This window comes from Rhinolophus sinicus, linkage group LG15 (assembly GCF_036562045.2).
Source record: "Rhinolophus sinicus isolate RSC01 linkage group LG15, ASM3656204v1, whole genome shotgun sequence".
Taxonomy (NCBI): domain Eukaryota; kingdom Metazoa; phylum Chordata; class Mammalia; order Chiroptera; family Rhinolophidae; genus Rhinolophus; species Rhinolophus sinicus.
In genome coordinates, this window is record NC_133764.1 from 40,668,417 (window position 1) to 40,682,307 (window position 13,891).

The 13,891-nt window shown below is 61.1% G+C and overlaps 2 protein-coding genes across 8 annotated transcripts; one reads left to right on the forward strand and one right to left on the reverse strand.

Moving 5' to 3' along the window:
• Positions 1-4,866: 4,866 nt before the first annotated feature.
• On the reverse strand, positions 4,867-8,819 carry RFNG (RFNG O-fucosylpeptide 3-beta-N-acetylglucosaminyltransferase). 4 transcript variants are annotated; one of them, XM_074320972.1, is made up of 8 exons: positions 8,468-8,819; positions 7,952-8,000; positions 7,269-7,371; positions 7,008-7,161; positions 6,796-6,884; positions 6,548-6,713; positions 5,897-5,982; positions 4,867-5,720 (listed from the first exon to the last, which is right to left on the reverse strand). In XM_074320972.1, exons 1-8 carry the CDS (start codon positions 8,744-8,746, stop codon positions 5,060-5,062), a joined length of 1,587 nt encoding a protein of 528 aa, XP_074177073.1. In that variant the 5' UTR covers positions 8,747-8,819; the 3' UTR covers positions 4,867-5,059. The 4 variants fall into 4 exon arrangements, with proteins under 4 accessions (XP_074177073.1, XP_074177075.1, XP_019591141.2 ...); XM_074320974.1 differs by having other exon boundaries at positions 4,867-5,821; XM_019735582.2 differs by having other exon boundaries at positions 4,867-5,821; positions 7,269-7,374; positions 8,468-8,818.
• Positions 8,745-13,876, forward strand: GPS1 (G protein pathway suppressor 1). 4 transcript variants are annotated; one of them, XM_074320969.1, is made up of 15 exons: positions 8,776-8,915; positions 9,081-9,284; positions 9,834-9,926; positions 10,484-10,665; positions 11,060-11,224; positions 11,309-11,444; positions 11,549-11,626; positions 11,726-11,783; positions 12,173-12,258; positions 12,443-12,537; positions 12,634-12,739; positions 12,814-12,894; positions 12,975-13,112; positions 13,204-13,338; positions 13,434-13,876. In XM_074320969.1, the coding sequence occupies exons 1-15, from the start codon at positions 8,883-8,885 to the stop codon at positions 13,506-13,508; spliced, it is 1,665 nt and encodes a 554-aa protein (XP_074177070.1). In that variant the 5' UTR covers positions 8,776-8,882; the 3' UTR covers positions 13,509-13,876. The 4 variants fall into 4 exon arrangements, with proteins under 4 accessions (XP_074177071.1, XP_074177070.1, XP_074177072.1 ...); XM_074320968.1 differs by having other exon boundaries at positions 8,777-8,915; positions 11,723-11,783; XM_074320970.1 differs by lacking the exon at positions 9,081-9,284 and having other exon boundaries at positions 8,745-8,915; positions 11,723-11,783.
• Positions 13,877-13,891: the final 15 nt, after the last annotated feature.

Below are 13,891 nucleotides of genomic sequence, written 5' to 3' on the forward strand. Positions count from 1 at the left end.
GTCCACCAGCTGAGGCTTCCAGAGGCTCCTCCCATGGGGACCCACCCACCCCTCGCGGCCCCTGCCGTCACCGTGGTGACTATCCCTGACTACAGTTTCAAAATGCAGGGGCTTACCTCCCCTTCTCGTAAAAGACAGAAGATGGACGACTCCCCGGCTGTTCTGGGGCATTCCTTCTGCGTCGTCCTTCTTCCCTTTACTCCGTTTTCCTTCCCCTTACTACTCCTTGAAAAATCTCTCTGCGGCTCCAGACCAAGTGTCACCATCCATATCATTAGGAATGCTTTCAGCTGCCAACAGGCAAGTGACACCGCGGGAACAACAGGAGTTTGTGCCTCCTGGAGGGACGAGAGGGACGAGGCACCAGCCCACACCTGCAGACCCAGGCTCTCCCTCCTGTCAGCGCTTCTCCACCTTGTCAGCTCCCCTGCTGTTAGGGGGCCCTGTGACTCTTTCCAGCCAGTGCGAGAAGTAACGTGGGTCCCCTCTGGGCTCAGGCGGCACGTGTCCTCTGTCCTGCATCTCAGCTGGTGATGCTAGGGTGACTTAAACAAAGGACTGAAGAGGCCTGGACTCCCTACTCACCACGCATGCAGGTGACAATGTGATGTGGACAAATACACTTTCAGGGCTGTGCTTTCTGCTGCACGACCTCGCCCATCCTGACAAACACTCCACTTTGGCTTTTTTTTTTTTTTTAATATAAATTAAATAATTAATAAACTAATTCTAGCACCATTTGTTGAAAAGACTTTTCCCCACTGAGTTGCCATGGTGACTATTGGAAACCATCTGACAGGGTAAGCGTGTGTCTGCGTCTGGGCTCTCTGCTGTGCCCAGCACCTGTGGCCGACGCTGTGCCAGGCACACTGGCTCGATACCGGAGCTGGACAGCAGATCTTGGAGTCAGGCTCTGTGAGTCCTCCAGCTTTGTTCTTTTCCAAGATTGCTTTTTGTATCTATGCATTTAGCATTTCCATATAAAGTGTAGATTCAGCTGGTCAATATTTTTGTAATGTATTTGTCTGATCTGGGTACCAGTCGTGCTAGCCTCCAAAATGAGCCAGGAAATGTCCTGTTCTCATCTATTTCCTGGAAGATTCTGTACCAGTGAAGTGGTTCCTTTCTGGGACATTTCACAGAATCCACCAGTGCAACCATCTGACCCTGGGGATTTCTTTGTGGGAATGTTTTTGTTAATAAATTCAAATTAGGTAATAAATAGAGGGCTATTCCAATTTTGAATTTCATCTTGGCTCAGTTTCTAAATAACATCTTTACTGAGATATCATTCAAAGAAGTGTACAGTTTTCACATGTACCATTCAGTGGCTTTTTATTATATTCACAGATGTGTAACCATCGCTTGCCCTATTCCAGAATGGCTATTTCCATCACTCACAGAAGTCTGAGGTCACAAAAATAGAGAACCAGTTAGGCAGGGAGCCGTTGCCTGCAGGGAAAATACGTATGCACGCAATTTGCAGATTGTGATCTTAAATCCTAAAAACACCTCCGTGCGGTGGACTCTAAATTTTTTACTTTACAAAAGAGCAAATGAGGTTAGGGCGTGCTAAGAGACTTGGCTGGGGCGCAGAGGTGGGAGTCAAAGCAGTCCAGCTGGACCACAGCTCAGTACTCAGGCACCTGGGAGGCAGAACCCCACCTGTCCGGGTCAACCTTCGCAGGGGATGGCACACCTGGCAGCTCTTCCATGTCTGCGAATGACCAGGAAAGCAAGATCGATTTGGGGTTACGAATAAATTTCATCGAGTGGGCGAATTCACAAACAGACAACGAGGACTGACTGTGTTTTCATCACCCCCAAGGGAAGCCCGTACCCATTTGCAGTTACCCCCACTCAGTAGAGCCTCCAGCCCGGCAGCTGGTCCCGGCTGCAGGTCCTCATCCCAGAAGCCTGCACTCGCTCGGCACCCGGCACACGATGGCAGGGGTGCACTCAGCAAACACTCATCCCCAAGGTGTTAGAGGGCAGGCTGAGTATACAGTTTAGTTCTTAAACTTAACTAACAAGATTTTAAAATTTTCTGATTATACATCTACTATATTGTCCATTATGACACAGATTTTGTTATTTGTAAAATATGAAAAAGTGGGAAAACATTTTACCAATTGTTGCATTTTTCAGAGGCAGTTATAGATAAACATTTTGGTGTGTTCCTTCCAGGCTTTTTTCTCTCTGAAAAGTATATGGACCAGCTAGCCGGCCTGGCAGGCCCTGCAGCCTCAGGATGCCACCCAGCCGCTCGGGTGACTGGTCCTTGGACCTGGTGAGGGGAGGGGTTGCGCGTCAGAGATGGTCGGGGCTGTAGGTTGCTCCAGCTGGACCAGGGGCAGCTTGGTCCAATCTGATGCCCTGCTCTGTGCTCTGTGAGCACAGGAGAGGTCTGTGGGTCGGGGACACTCAGCTAGTTTCTAGGTCTTGGAAGATGCCGCACATTCCACATCTGGAAATATGGGATGTGGCTTCTGAGCAGACAATTCCTGATGACCTTGCATAGAACCCTTTCACAGTGACTTGCGCCCAAGGCCAGAGGACCCTGGCTGGCTTCTCCCACCCTCGTGGGCTGCTGGAGCCCATGTGCCTGACTCCGGGCTTCATTCCTACGCCTGAGGTCTGGCTGGGCCTCGGCTCTCTTCCCGCCCCATCCACACTGCAGTCCCCTGCACCGAGTTCACCAGCTCGGCAGCGACTGGAGTCCTGGCTTGCCAAAGTCTCTTCCCAGATCTGAGTGGCAGGACTGGCTTCTCCTGGGAACAGTTATTTGAATCCAAGTGGAAAATTACTGGTTTCAAAGTGTATAATCATAATCCAACAACACAAAATGGCAGTGGGGTGACTGGTCACTTATGAGAAAAAAAGCCTCAGGTCTTGAGGACATGAACTTAGACCAAAAAAGACCAAAAAAATGGAACAGGCCTGGCTCACAAACCTGTGGCGAGATGCAGCGTCAGAGGATGGCTTACACACCGAGAAGCGTCTACATGTTTCCCCGAATATAAGACCTGACCAGACAATCAGCTCTAATGCATCTTTTGGAGCAAAAATTAATATAAGGGGCCGGCCTGGTGGCTCAGGCGGTTAGAGCTCCATGCTCCTAACTCCGAAGGCTGCCAGTTCGATTCCCACATGGGCCAGTGGGCTCTCGACCACAAGGTTGCCAGTTCTATCCCTCGGGTCCCGCAAGGGATGGTGGGCTCCGCCACCTGCAACTAAGATTGAACACAGCACCTTGAGCTGAGCTGCCACTGAGCTCCCAGATGGCTCAGTTGGTTGGAGCGCATCCTCTCAACCACAAGGTTGCCAGTTCGACTCTCCAAGGGACGGTGGGCTGTGCCTCCTGCAACTAGCAACGGCAACTGGACCTGGAGCTGAGCTGCGCCCTCCACAACTAAGATTGGAAGGACAACAACTTGACTTGGAAAAAAGGCCTGGAAGTACACACTGTTCCCCAATAAAGTCCTGTTCCCCTTCCCCAACAAAATCTTTAAAAAAAAAATTAATATAAGACCCAGTCTTATTTTACTATAATGTAAGGCCGGGTCTATAGTATAAAATATAATATAATAAATATAATATAACATAATGTAATACAATATATGAAATACCAAGTCTTAATTTTTGCTCCAAAAGATGTATTAGAGCTGATTGTCTGGCTAGGTCTTATTTCAGGGAAATGTGTTATATGTGTGCTCCACGGCATTCCAAGTGCTCGGGCTGGTGCAGACAGAGCACAGGGGGAGCCACACGTCCCCTCCCAGCGGCACTGCAGGTGGAACAAACACCTCTGGGAAGCTCCGGGCAGTGACAGGAGCTGGACGCTGCTCACAGGTCCTGAGTAATGACCCACTCATAGGAGCCGCTCGCCAGACACTTTCCATCAAGGGGACACGTTTTCTTCCTCGTCCCCCACCATCTAGGACATCGTGTCATAGGCGGGGCCTGGTGCAAGGCTCAGGAAGGCAGGAAACCCTTAGGTGATATTCAGGGGAGTGGACACAGAGCCCCAGTCCGCCATGAATGGAGCACCAAGCTGACCACAGGCCATGTGCGGCGAGATGCGGCCCACTGGGAGAAGCTGACAGCCGGCCCCATCCCACAGGCACCCACTCCTGTCCTGGTGACCTTGGGTCTGTCATTGGTGCTATACCATGTCCAAGGCAAGTTTCGAGAATTCTCTCTTCCCCCTTGTCGAGATGAGGCTGGAGGCTTGCGGGGACTGTGCCCCTCCACTCGTCTTGACCTCCAACGTTGTTCCTCAGCCCAGAGCCTGATGGAGCAGTCGGGGCCTCTCCCGGGCTCCCACAACCCCAGGCCCCAGCCCCAGGACACCTGGGCCCACGTGTCCCCGGGGTTCCTTTTCTTCCTGAGGACACATCAACGACTCACACACAAACCAGCTGTGTAGACACCAACCTGCTTATTGGGAATTGCCTGTCTGCCCTCCACATATGTCTCCACAGCCAAGCACATGCATGCATATCCACATGCCCATGCACACAGCTGCTAGCACATGTGCACAGCAATTCACACAATACGTGCCAGGAACAGGTGTGCATACCCCCCGTACATATGTGCATGTGTGCACGCACACACGTGCACACAAACACACACACACTCCTAGTGTTGATAACACGCAGGAAGACTGCCTCCAGGGTAAAGGCTTGCCAGATGCTGTCATTCCCTGCAGGACCCCCCACCTCACACAGAAGACCCCTGGGCAGCTGACGGCGGGGCTGTAAGGAACTCGACTTGTGTGGGACGGGGGAGACTGCACGTTGTGTGGCCTGTCCGGAGCTGAGCCGCCAGGAGTTACGCTTGTCCGTTGAGACAACGAGCCAAGTAGAAAGTGACAATCAAGCTTTTATTCACTATTGCAACAGCATAGCAAGAGGCCAGGAAAAGCTACTAGCCTCCCTCTGTCACCTACTCCTTCCGTGGAAAGGCAGTCAGGGCAGGTGCTTGCAGATGGAGGGGGCTGTCCCACTGCAGAGGGGGCCCCAAAACAGAAGTCTGCTGCTGTCTTATGGACTTGGGGTCAGGCGAGCAGGACAAGTACTGAGTCAGACTGGAGAGGTGTCTTCAAGGCCCCCAGTAAGGGGGTCTGGCTGAGGAACCTGACAGAGGCCTTGGCTGAAGGGCCCCCCAGTAAGGTGGCCTCTGCTTGGAGACACCCAAGAGCATGGCTGGCCGGGAGGCCTGAATCCTTGAGTGCTGTGTTCCCCGAGACTGCGATGCCCTGGCTGGGCACCAAGCTCGGTGTGGGGAGGGCCACGCCCCCGAGGCCTGCAGGTAAAACGTCTGCGAAGGAACCCTGGCCTTGGGCCCACTCCTTAGCACCTGGTCCACCCGGGGCCCCCTCCAGCAGGTGAGGAGGGCAGGACAGAGCCCAGGAAGCCGGACACAGCCCCCTCCCAGGCCCCAGACACGAGAGTGCAGACCCTTCCTGTGGGAGCAGAGATGGGAGAAGGGCAGCCCACATACTACTGGGCCCATGGGCAGGGTGGGCATGTCCTCGCTCTCCCAAGGTGCCTGGTCCGGGCCTGCCAGGGGCTGTGGGGGAGGTCTGCAGGCCAGCTGTCTGCTGGGTGCTCACGTCTCCCTGGATGTGGCTGTGGCCATGGCCTTGACCGCCTGAGGGAGTCAACTGAAGCCAGCAGGAAGCAGTACCATTCTTCCTCCCTTGGGCAGAGCCACTCCTGGGTCAGGAGTCAAGGGTCACTCAAAGGCGAGGTCACCCTGCTTCTGCACAGGACACCAGTCCGTGTCCGGGTAGAGAAGGCAGTGGACGGACTTAAATCTGAGAAGGGGGAAGTGGTGGTCAGGGCGTGGGAGGGTGGGCTGGCTCCAGAGCGCCTCCCCACTGCGCACTCACCGTGTGGGGTCCTGCTGCAGGCTGAAGCCTCCGGCCACATTCACCACGTTGCGGGGGTTCTCAGGACCCCCGTAGCTCAAGGTGACCTGGGAGAAGAGGAGGGCGACACACTCTTTCATGGCCAGGCCTTGCTTCCTCCATCCACCTCAGGAGTCCAGCCTAGAGAGGCTGCTCGGCCTCCTGGCTCCCCTGGGGCCCCCACCCCGTGCCCTGCCAGCTAAGTCTGGAAGAGCACTGAAGGGCGATGTGGGCAGGATAGAAGACACCACAGGACGGCCACTGGTGGCTCTGCCCAAAGCTGACTGGCCCTGCTGGTGGCCTGGTCTGACTCCCGTCACCACCCGAACCCCTGCCCACTATCCAGCTGTCCTGGGCCCGTCCACATGGGAAATCACAGCAGCTATCCTTTATAATTGGGCCCCCAGATGAGAATGGTGTCCCCACCATACTCGGGACCTGGGTCCTAGCAGGACAAGTCCAGAGTCCACACTGGGGCCCACCTCAGCCACGTGCGAATCCCTCCTGAGCCCTTAGCCCTTGCTCAGCTGAGAGACCCTCTGGGTCAGGCCCCTTCAGCAACAGGGTGGGTGCAAGGTCCCCGAGGCAGGAGGGACAGCTGCCAAGACGCCAGGGTGCACCCAGCGGCCGTACCTGCTGCAGCACAGTGGCGGCTGGCAGCCTCTGCAGGTTCTCCAGGTGGGAGTGGAAGAGCGAGCTGTGCAGCAGGCGGGCTCCCAGCAGGCCCTCCACAATGTAGCCCACCGTGCAGTCGTCCGGGAGCCGCACCCGCTCGGCTGTGCTCATGAAGCTGCCCAGGCTGGGGGTGGGTGCTGGTCAGTGCCTCCTCAGTCCCCCACACCACCACCTGGGAAGCCGGCGCCCCCATGGCCCCTACTCACCTGGCCCATGGGCTCATCTTGAGGGCAAGGCCTCTGCTCAGGCAGAATCCAGCCCCACCGGTAGCAAACCAGAACTTGACAGTGGTCACCTGGGGAGGAGGGAGCTGTCAGGGCTCCTCACCCTGCCCCTCCACCCCGGGTGGATCACACATCTGCCCTTCCCCGTGGGGTCTCCACACGCTCGGCTGCCACTCCCTGGGCCAAGCACTCACGGTTCCACCTCCCTGGACCCGCTCAGTAGCCTCGATGGGGTGGTCCAGGCTGGGCCGCCCCAGGTAGACGTCCTGGCTGGGTGAGAAGGTGGACAGCAGCTGTAGCAGGCTTCTGGGATTCACGTAGTTGTCGTCATCCACGTGGCAGAACCACCTGGGGGCAGTGGGGAAGTCTCTCGAGTGTGGAGCCTGCCCAGGTGTGTGGGCCCAGCTGCAGCCCTGGGCTGTCCGAGGGGACGTGGGGGCGCGGCCACCACATACTTGCGTCCAGACTCGATGAACTTGTCATACTCCACTGACATCTTGCAGCACAGTGCCTGCCGGGTGTGCACGGCTGAGCAATTGGTGTTGATGACGTGGCTGCCTGCTGGGTTGAAAGATTGGGGACCTGTGAGGACCTGGGCGAGGCCTGGAGCGAGGCCTGCCCCACCAAGGTCAGGGCAAAATGTGACTATCCACAGGCCTGGCTGTCTTGCCCTGCTCAAGACCCCGAGGCCAGATCCAACCACAGCCCTGGCCTGGCCTCACTCAGCTGACCCTATTACTGACCTCTGTGGTCCAGGCAGATGACAACTGCTTGGAATCCCATGAGTAGAAACTCACCACGAAACAGGACTGCGGGGGGAACCCACCTGACTGGTGGGGCAGACCCAGGAGGGATAGTTTCCTGGTGGGGCTTCTTCATGGGCTGTGGCTCGAGCCTGAAGCCCTGGAAGTCAGCCAGCGGCACAGGGAGGCGGACCATGGCTGGCAGAGTGAGGCCCTGGATGGATGCTGGGCTGGTGGCAGGTGGGCATCCTGGCTCGGCCTTTTACCAGTCAGTGACCCGGAGCAGGTGGCTTAAGCCCCCTGAGCCACTGTGCACAATAGGGGAGTATGTGGCACTTCAATGAGGATTCTGTGAGGGTCCCTTGGGCACGCTGGCTGGGATGGGGGCCACTCACCTCCCTGGAGCTGTAAATCAGGGTCGTCCCCATCGGTGAAGATGAATGTCTGGGGAGAGAGAACCTGTGAAGTATAAGTGGCACTCCCCATGACCCCCGGCCTGGCAGGGCCGTGGACCGGGTGAGAGAGGGTGAGGCTGCAGAGTGGGACCTCAGGAAGAGAACTGGTGCCAGGCCAGGCCTGGGCATGGACATGGGTGGTGGTGGGGGGAGAGGAGAGCGTGGTGTCCCAGCGCCAGCCTGCTACTACCGTCGGCATCTCGGGTGAGGCTGGGACCAAGCCAGCTCTCACAGAAGTTTCTAGGGTCTCCGCCCAGTGTCAGCTGGGAGAACCCTCCCAAGTCTAGCGCCCAGAAAAGAGCAAGAGGGGTGGACACCGGGGGCCCTGGGTCCCCGCTGACTCAGGGCCTGGGGCCTGGCCACCACGCAGGGGACACAGCCCTGGGTGGGCGGTTCCGGGGTCAGTGATCTCGCAGCAGTGGCGCCGGGGCGGAGGGGTCCCGGGGCGGGGCCCACCTGCCGTGGGGCCCGGGAGATCCAGGTGCGCAGCAGCAGCCCCAGGCGCCGCCCGTGGTTCTTCCGGGTGGTCTTGACAGCGATGAAGACGTCGTCGGGCCGCAGACGGGGGGCGTTGGCGCGGGCGGGGGGCCTGCGCAGGCCGGCGCCGGGGGTCGGCGCCGGGGCCCGGGCTGGGGCGGGCGCACGGGGCAGCGGCAGCGGCAGCAGCAGGAGCGCGGCCAGGGCCGCGGCCAGCGCGAGGCAGGCCCGGCACAGCAACCCCCACACACGGCTCATGCGGCCGCCGACCGGCCGGCAGCGCCCGGGCCAGGCGCCCTCCGCGGCCCCTTTAAGAGCTGCCCCGCCCGCGCCCCGGAAGCGGCGGCCGCGCTGCCCCGGAAGTGGACGGCGCGCCGCGGCGGGGTGGGCGAAGATGCCGTTGCCGGTTCAGGTGTTTAACTTGCAGGTAACGAGCCGCGGCCGGCGGCCCCTCCGCGCCCCCGCCGCTGGGCCGGAGCCGAGGCCGAGGCCGGCCGTGCGGCGCGCGCGCTCCCGCCCCCGTCCCGGCCGCAGCGGCCCCGCGCGTCGGCGCTGGCAGGCCCGCCTGCGCTAACGCTCTTTCTCCCTGCAGCAGCCAGCCAGCTCTGTGTCAGGGTCGGGGGGTGCAGAGAGTCAGGACAGAATGAGGGATAGCCCGGCCCCCAGCGCGGCCGCCTCGTCAGTGACAGCGCTGTACCGCGCCCCTCCCAGCGGTAGGGCAGACCTCTTCCTGCCGGGCACGGCCGGGGACTTCAGCCTGAGCGCCAGCCTGTCGGCCTGTACGCTGCTTTACGAGGTACCGTCCAGGACAGGGGCCCAGGACAGCCAGCGAGCGAGCGAGCCGGGCGGGGGGCAGGCCTGCCTGCCTGCCGGCCGCCGTGCTCCCGGGAGCGCGCGGCTCGCGCCGCCAGGGCCGGCCCGCTGCGCCCCCGGCGACCCCCTCCCGCCTCCGGATCGGCTGGCGCCCGGCCCCGCGGCAGGAGTCGCCGGCACTGCTGCCCCGGCAACTCGGGGTCGTTCCTGGGTTGAGGTCGCGTCCGTCTCTTCCTGTGGCTTGGAGGAAGCTGCGCCAGGACGGTGGCTGGGGACGTGCGGGGACCCTCGGGGGTCCCTGGGTAGCGGTCCTCCGATGAGTGCTTTCCCGCTCCAAAGATGGGCGATTAGAATCGGGCCAGGGTCTTGTGCCCATGAGCCGCTAGTCTCGAGGCGCTGGAGACGCGGGAGTGGGGAGGGGCGGCCGCCGGGGAGATGGCTGGCGGAGCGCAGCTCGGAGCACAGTGAGGGTCTCTTGCCCTCCGTGCGCAGTCCCGCGCTGGAGGTGACCAGGTGTCCGCCCACGTTGCAGGGGGCAGTGGAGCCCATGCAGATCGACGTGGACCCGCAGGAGGACCCGCAGAACACGCCGGATGTCAACTATGTGGTGGAGAACCCCACCCTGGTACGGGCCTGCGGGGGCCCCTGGGGCGGCTGGGAGGCGTGTCGGTCCTGCGGGGGTCCAGGCCAGGCTCCTCACTCTGGCCGTGTCTTTCTGTGACCCAGAAACCTCGAGGGTTTCTAACTGCCCCCTTATGAAGGGGCTCTGCACTCCACTTCTCCCTGCCTGGAAGGGCCTGCGTGCCAGGCCACCCTGCAGGTTGTCTCACCGTGAGGACAGGTCTTCCTTGAGGCCCAGCTTATGAAGTCCTGTCTCCTCGCTGCCCAGCCTAGTGACTGGCAGTCATGAGTGGGTGCCCATCTGGCCCTGGCCATTCCCACTCCACGTCCTGGGTGTAGCTCCACTCCAGGGGCCCCTGCACTTGCCGTCCTGTGTGGCCTGCCCTCGGCACGTGGATACTGGTCCATCTGGTGCCCACATGCCCAGCTGTTCCCATCGTGGCCCAGGGCCTTTCAGACACGGGGGAAGGGCCAGCATTCAGGCTGCTGCTCCTGACTCACTAGCTGGCGCTTGGGGTCTGGGGTGCCTTCCTGAACAACCCGCCCCCCGTCGCTCCCCAGGATCTGGAGCAGTATGCGGCCAGCTACAGTGGTCTGATGCGCATCGAGCGACTGCAGTTTATTGCCGACCACTGCCCCCCGCTGCGCGTGGAGGCCCTCAAGATGGCCCTGTCCTTCGTGCAGAGGACCTTCAATGTGGACATGTACGAGGAGGTCCACCGGAAGCTGTCAGAGGCCACCAGGTGAGGCCAGGGGCCAGGCGTGGTGTGTCCCCATCGGGCCCAGCCCAAACAGGGGCGCTTCTGTGCTGCTGTAGCGTCTGGCCCCACCCTTGGAGGACAGTTATGGCAGCACTCCCATGGCACAGTGACCAGCCTTGTTGAAAAGCCAGGAAGGGCGGTAAATGGCAAAATGGGTTGGGTGCTTACTCGCCCCGCAGGGGGAGTTCAGGCTCTTTATGTCATCCCAGCTTTTTTCTGCATGCGTGTGCTCATGTACTTATTCTGCAGCTCCCCAGGCTCCCCCGGTGCCCCCCTGCCAACTGGGTGCTCCCAGTGGGGGCTGTGGGCAGGCAGGGGCCTGTGGGAGGTGCCCTCCTGCTGGCACATTGCCCCTGACGGCCAGGTCCTCCCCCAGGGAGCTGCAGAATGCGCCAGACGCCATCCCCGAGAGTGGCGTGGAGCCCCCGCCACTGGACACGGCCTGGGTGGAGGCCACACGGAAGAAGGCCCTGCTAAAGCTGGAGAAGCTGGACACGGACCTGAAGAATTATAAGGGCAACTCCATCAAGGAGAGCATTAGGTGCCACTGCGGGGGACAGGGAGCGGGGTGGCCAGGCCCATACCCTGGGGATGGCCAGGCCCATACTCACAGCCCAGCCCACAGGCGTGGCCACGATGACCTGGGTGACCACTACCTCGACTGTGGGGACCTTAGCAACGCCCTCAAATGTTACTCCCGGGCCCGGGACTACTGTACCAGCGCCAAGCATGTCATCAACATGTGCCTCAATGTCATCAAGGTGGGCCCTGCAGTGGGTGGGAGGGGTGGGAGTCACAGAGCATCACTGCCTTGTGCCAGGCAGGGCTCCCCAGGCTGAGTCGGCCCCACCTGCCCACCCACCAGGTCAGCGTCTACTTGCAGAATTGGTCTCACGTGCTGAGCTACGTCAGTAAGGCTGAGTCTACCCCAGAGATTGCCGAGGTACCCTGCCGCCTTTGCCCTCCTCAGGCCGGGGCTGGGGGTGGGCGAGGGTGTGGAAGGCACTGCTTGCTCACGTGCTGCCGCCTACCCCTGCAGCAGCGTGGGGAGCGGGACAGCCAGACCCAGGCCATCCTCACCAAGCTCAAGTGTGCCGCAGGTGAGGGCCCTGGGGCCCTGGGCGGGAGGACTCAGCTGGGGCAAAGCCTGGAGCCCCACACCATGGCTGTAGGTGACACCTGCCCGGCTCGGGTTCCGTGTGGTGAGGCCATTGTGTGACCGGTGCTTAGGAGCAGAGACACTGCCTTCTGACAGCTGCTGTCAGGGCAGGCCCCCGGCCTGCACGTCCTTTGCATCAGTAACAGCTGTGCACGGATGGCTTCCCCAGGCGCCTGACTTGAGGGAGGCACCCTGTCCAGGCTTTTGGCCATTGTCACTCACCGTCCTAGCCAGAATATCTGTCCCTGAGGCTGAGGAGCCGCTGGGGTGGGAGGGATCCTTGGAGGTCTGGCAGCGTCCCCTTGGGACTTCATCCTTCCCGTCCCCCAGGGCTGGCTGAGCTGGCTGCTCGCAAGTACAAGCAGGCAGCCAAGTGCTTCCTGCTGGCTTCCTTCGATCACTGCGACTTCCCTGAGGTGAGGGCTGGGACGTGGGAAGCAGGGGGAGGGCCCATGGGTTGGGCTCTTTGTTGGGGGGGTCTCTCCCAGTGAGGTCCTAGGCACTGAGTGGGCATTGGGCAGGGCAGGGTGGCCTCCACCCTGGCTTCTGTCCTGACTGGCAGTGACCCCGGGTCCTGGACCGCCTCCCTCTGCCCCTCAGCTGCTTTCCCCCAGCAACGTGGCCGTCTATGGCGGCCTGTGCGCCTTGGCCACCTTTGACCGGCAGGAGCTCCAGCGCAACGTCATCTCCAGCAGGTGGGTGGAGGGTGGGGTGCTGGGCCCTGCCCCTCCCTGGGCCGCCGGGGCAGGTGGGCGGGCGCAGGGCGGCTCTGAGGAGTCTGGCGCCCTCAGCTCCTTCAAGTTGTTCTTGGAGCTGGAGCCACAGGTGCGGGACATCATCTTCAAGTTCTACGAGTCCAAGTACGCCTCGTGCCTGAAGATGCTGGACGAGATGAAGGTGAGGGTCTGGGCCTGGCTGGAGGGCGGCCGGCGAGGGCCGACAGGTGGTCCCTGACCAGCTCTCCTTGCCAGGACAACCTGCTCTTGGACATGTACCTGGCCCCCCACGTCAGGACCCTGTACACCCAGATTCGCAACCGAGCCCTCATCCAGGTAAGCGGGGGCACAGGCCGAGGCAGGGCGCTGCGGCCGCGCCTGGAGGCTGGGCAGCTGATGTGCCCTCTGCTCTGCAGTACTTCAGTCCCTACGTGTCGGCTGACATGCGCAAGATGGCCACGGCTTTCAACACCACGGTGGCAGCTCTGGAGGACGAGTTGACGCAGCTCATCCTGGAGGGGCTGATCAATGCCCGCATTGACTCCCACAGCAAGGTGGGCGCCCCGGGGGTGGGGCGCATGCAGGGGGCGGGGCGCCGGGGCGGAGCCAGGCTCGAGCCCCGCCTCACCCCGCCTCACCCCGCAGATCTTATATGCCCGTGACGTGGACCAGCGCAGCACCACGTTCGAGAAGTCCCTGCTCATGGGCAAGGAGTTCCAGCGCCGTGCCAAAGCCATGATCCTGCGGGCGGCCGTGCTGCGTAACCAGATCCACGTCAAGGTGAGGGCAGGGGCGGTGCACAGGCGGGGAGGGGCCGGGCCAGGCGCAGGCGCACTGGCGCACCTCCTGGGCTAACGGTCCTATCTCCATCGCAGTCCCCTCCACGAGAGGGGAGCCAGGGGGAGCTGACACCAGCCAATAGCCAGTCCCGAATGAGCACCAACATGTGAGGGCATCTGTCAGCGTCCAGGGCCATCTGCGTGCCCTGCCCCGCCCGCCTCCTCGGACTTGGACATCTGGGCCTACCTGCTCTCCGGGCACTTCTGGAGGTGCTACCTGTGGCCCACTTGCAGGGGCCCAGCCACTGGACCCTGCCCGGGCTTCCCTGTGCCCAGCTTCTCTGCCCTCCCCGTGCTGTGCCGCATGCTGGGCCCCTACGGAGGAGGGCCCTTCCTGCAAGGAGAGGCCCGCAGGGCTTGACCCCCAGCGCCCAGGGTCCCGCCCACCGGCACTGCCTCCCAGCCTTCCTGTTCACGTGTGTTTCGGGGTTGCAGACGATCATGAAGCTTAGTCCATTAAAGGGCGATCTGAGAACACACCCCTTGCACTGCTC

Coding starts and splice junctions, on each gene's coding strand:
- GPS1 (XM_074320968.1), top strand. CDS start 8,883: ATGCCGTTGCCGGTTCAGGTGTTTAACTTGCAG. Junction 12,538..12,633: donor CGCAACGTCATCTCCAGCAG/GTGGGTGGAGGG, acceptor TGGCGCCCTCAG/CTCCTTCAAGTTGTTCTTGG. Junction 12,895..12,974: donor GCAACCGAGCCCTCATCCAG/GTAAGCGGGGGC, acceptor TCTGCTCTGCAG/TACTTCAGTCCCTACGTGTC.
- RFNG (XM_074320973.1), bottom strand. CDS start 8,746: ATGAGCCGTGTGTGGGGGTTGCTGTGCCGGGCCTGCCTCGCGCTGGCC. Junction 7,375..7,951: donor TGATTTACAGCTCCAGGGAG/GTGAGTGGCCCC, acceptor CTTTCAACCCAG/CAGGCAGCCACGTCATCAAC. Junction 7,162..7,268: donor TTCATCGAGTCTGGACGCAA/GTATGTGGTGGC, acceptor CACTGCCCCCAG/GTGGTTCTGCCACGTGGATG.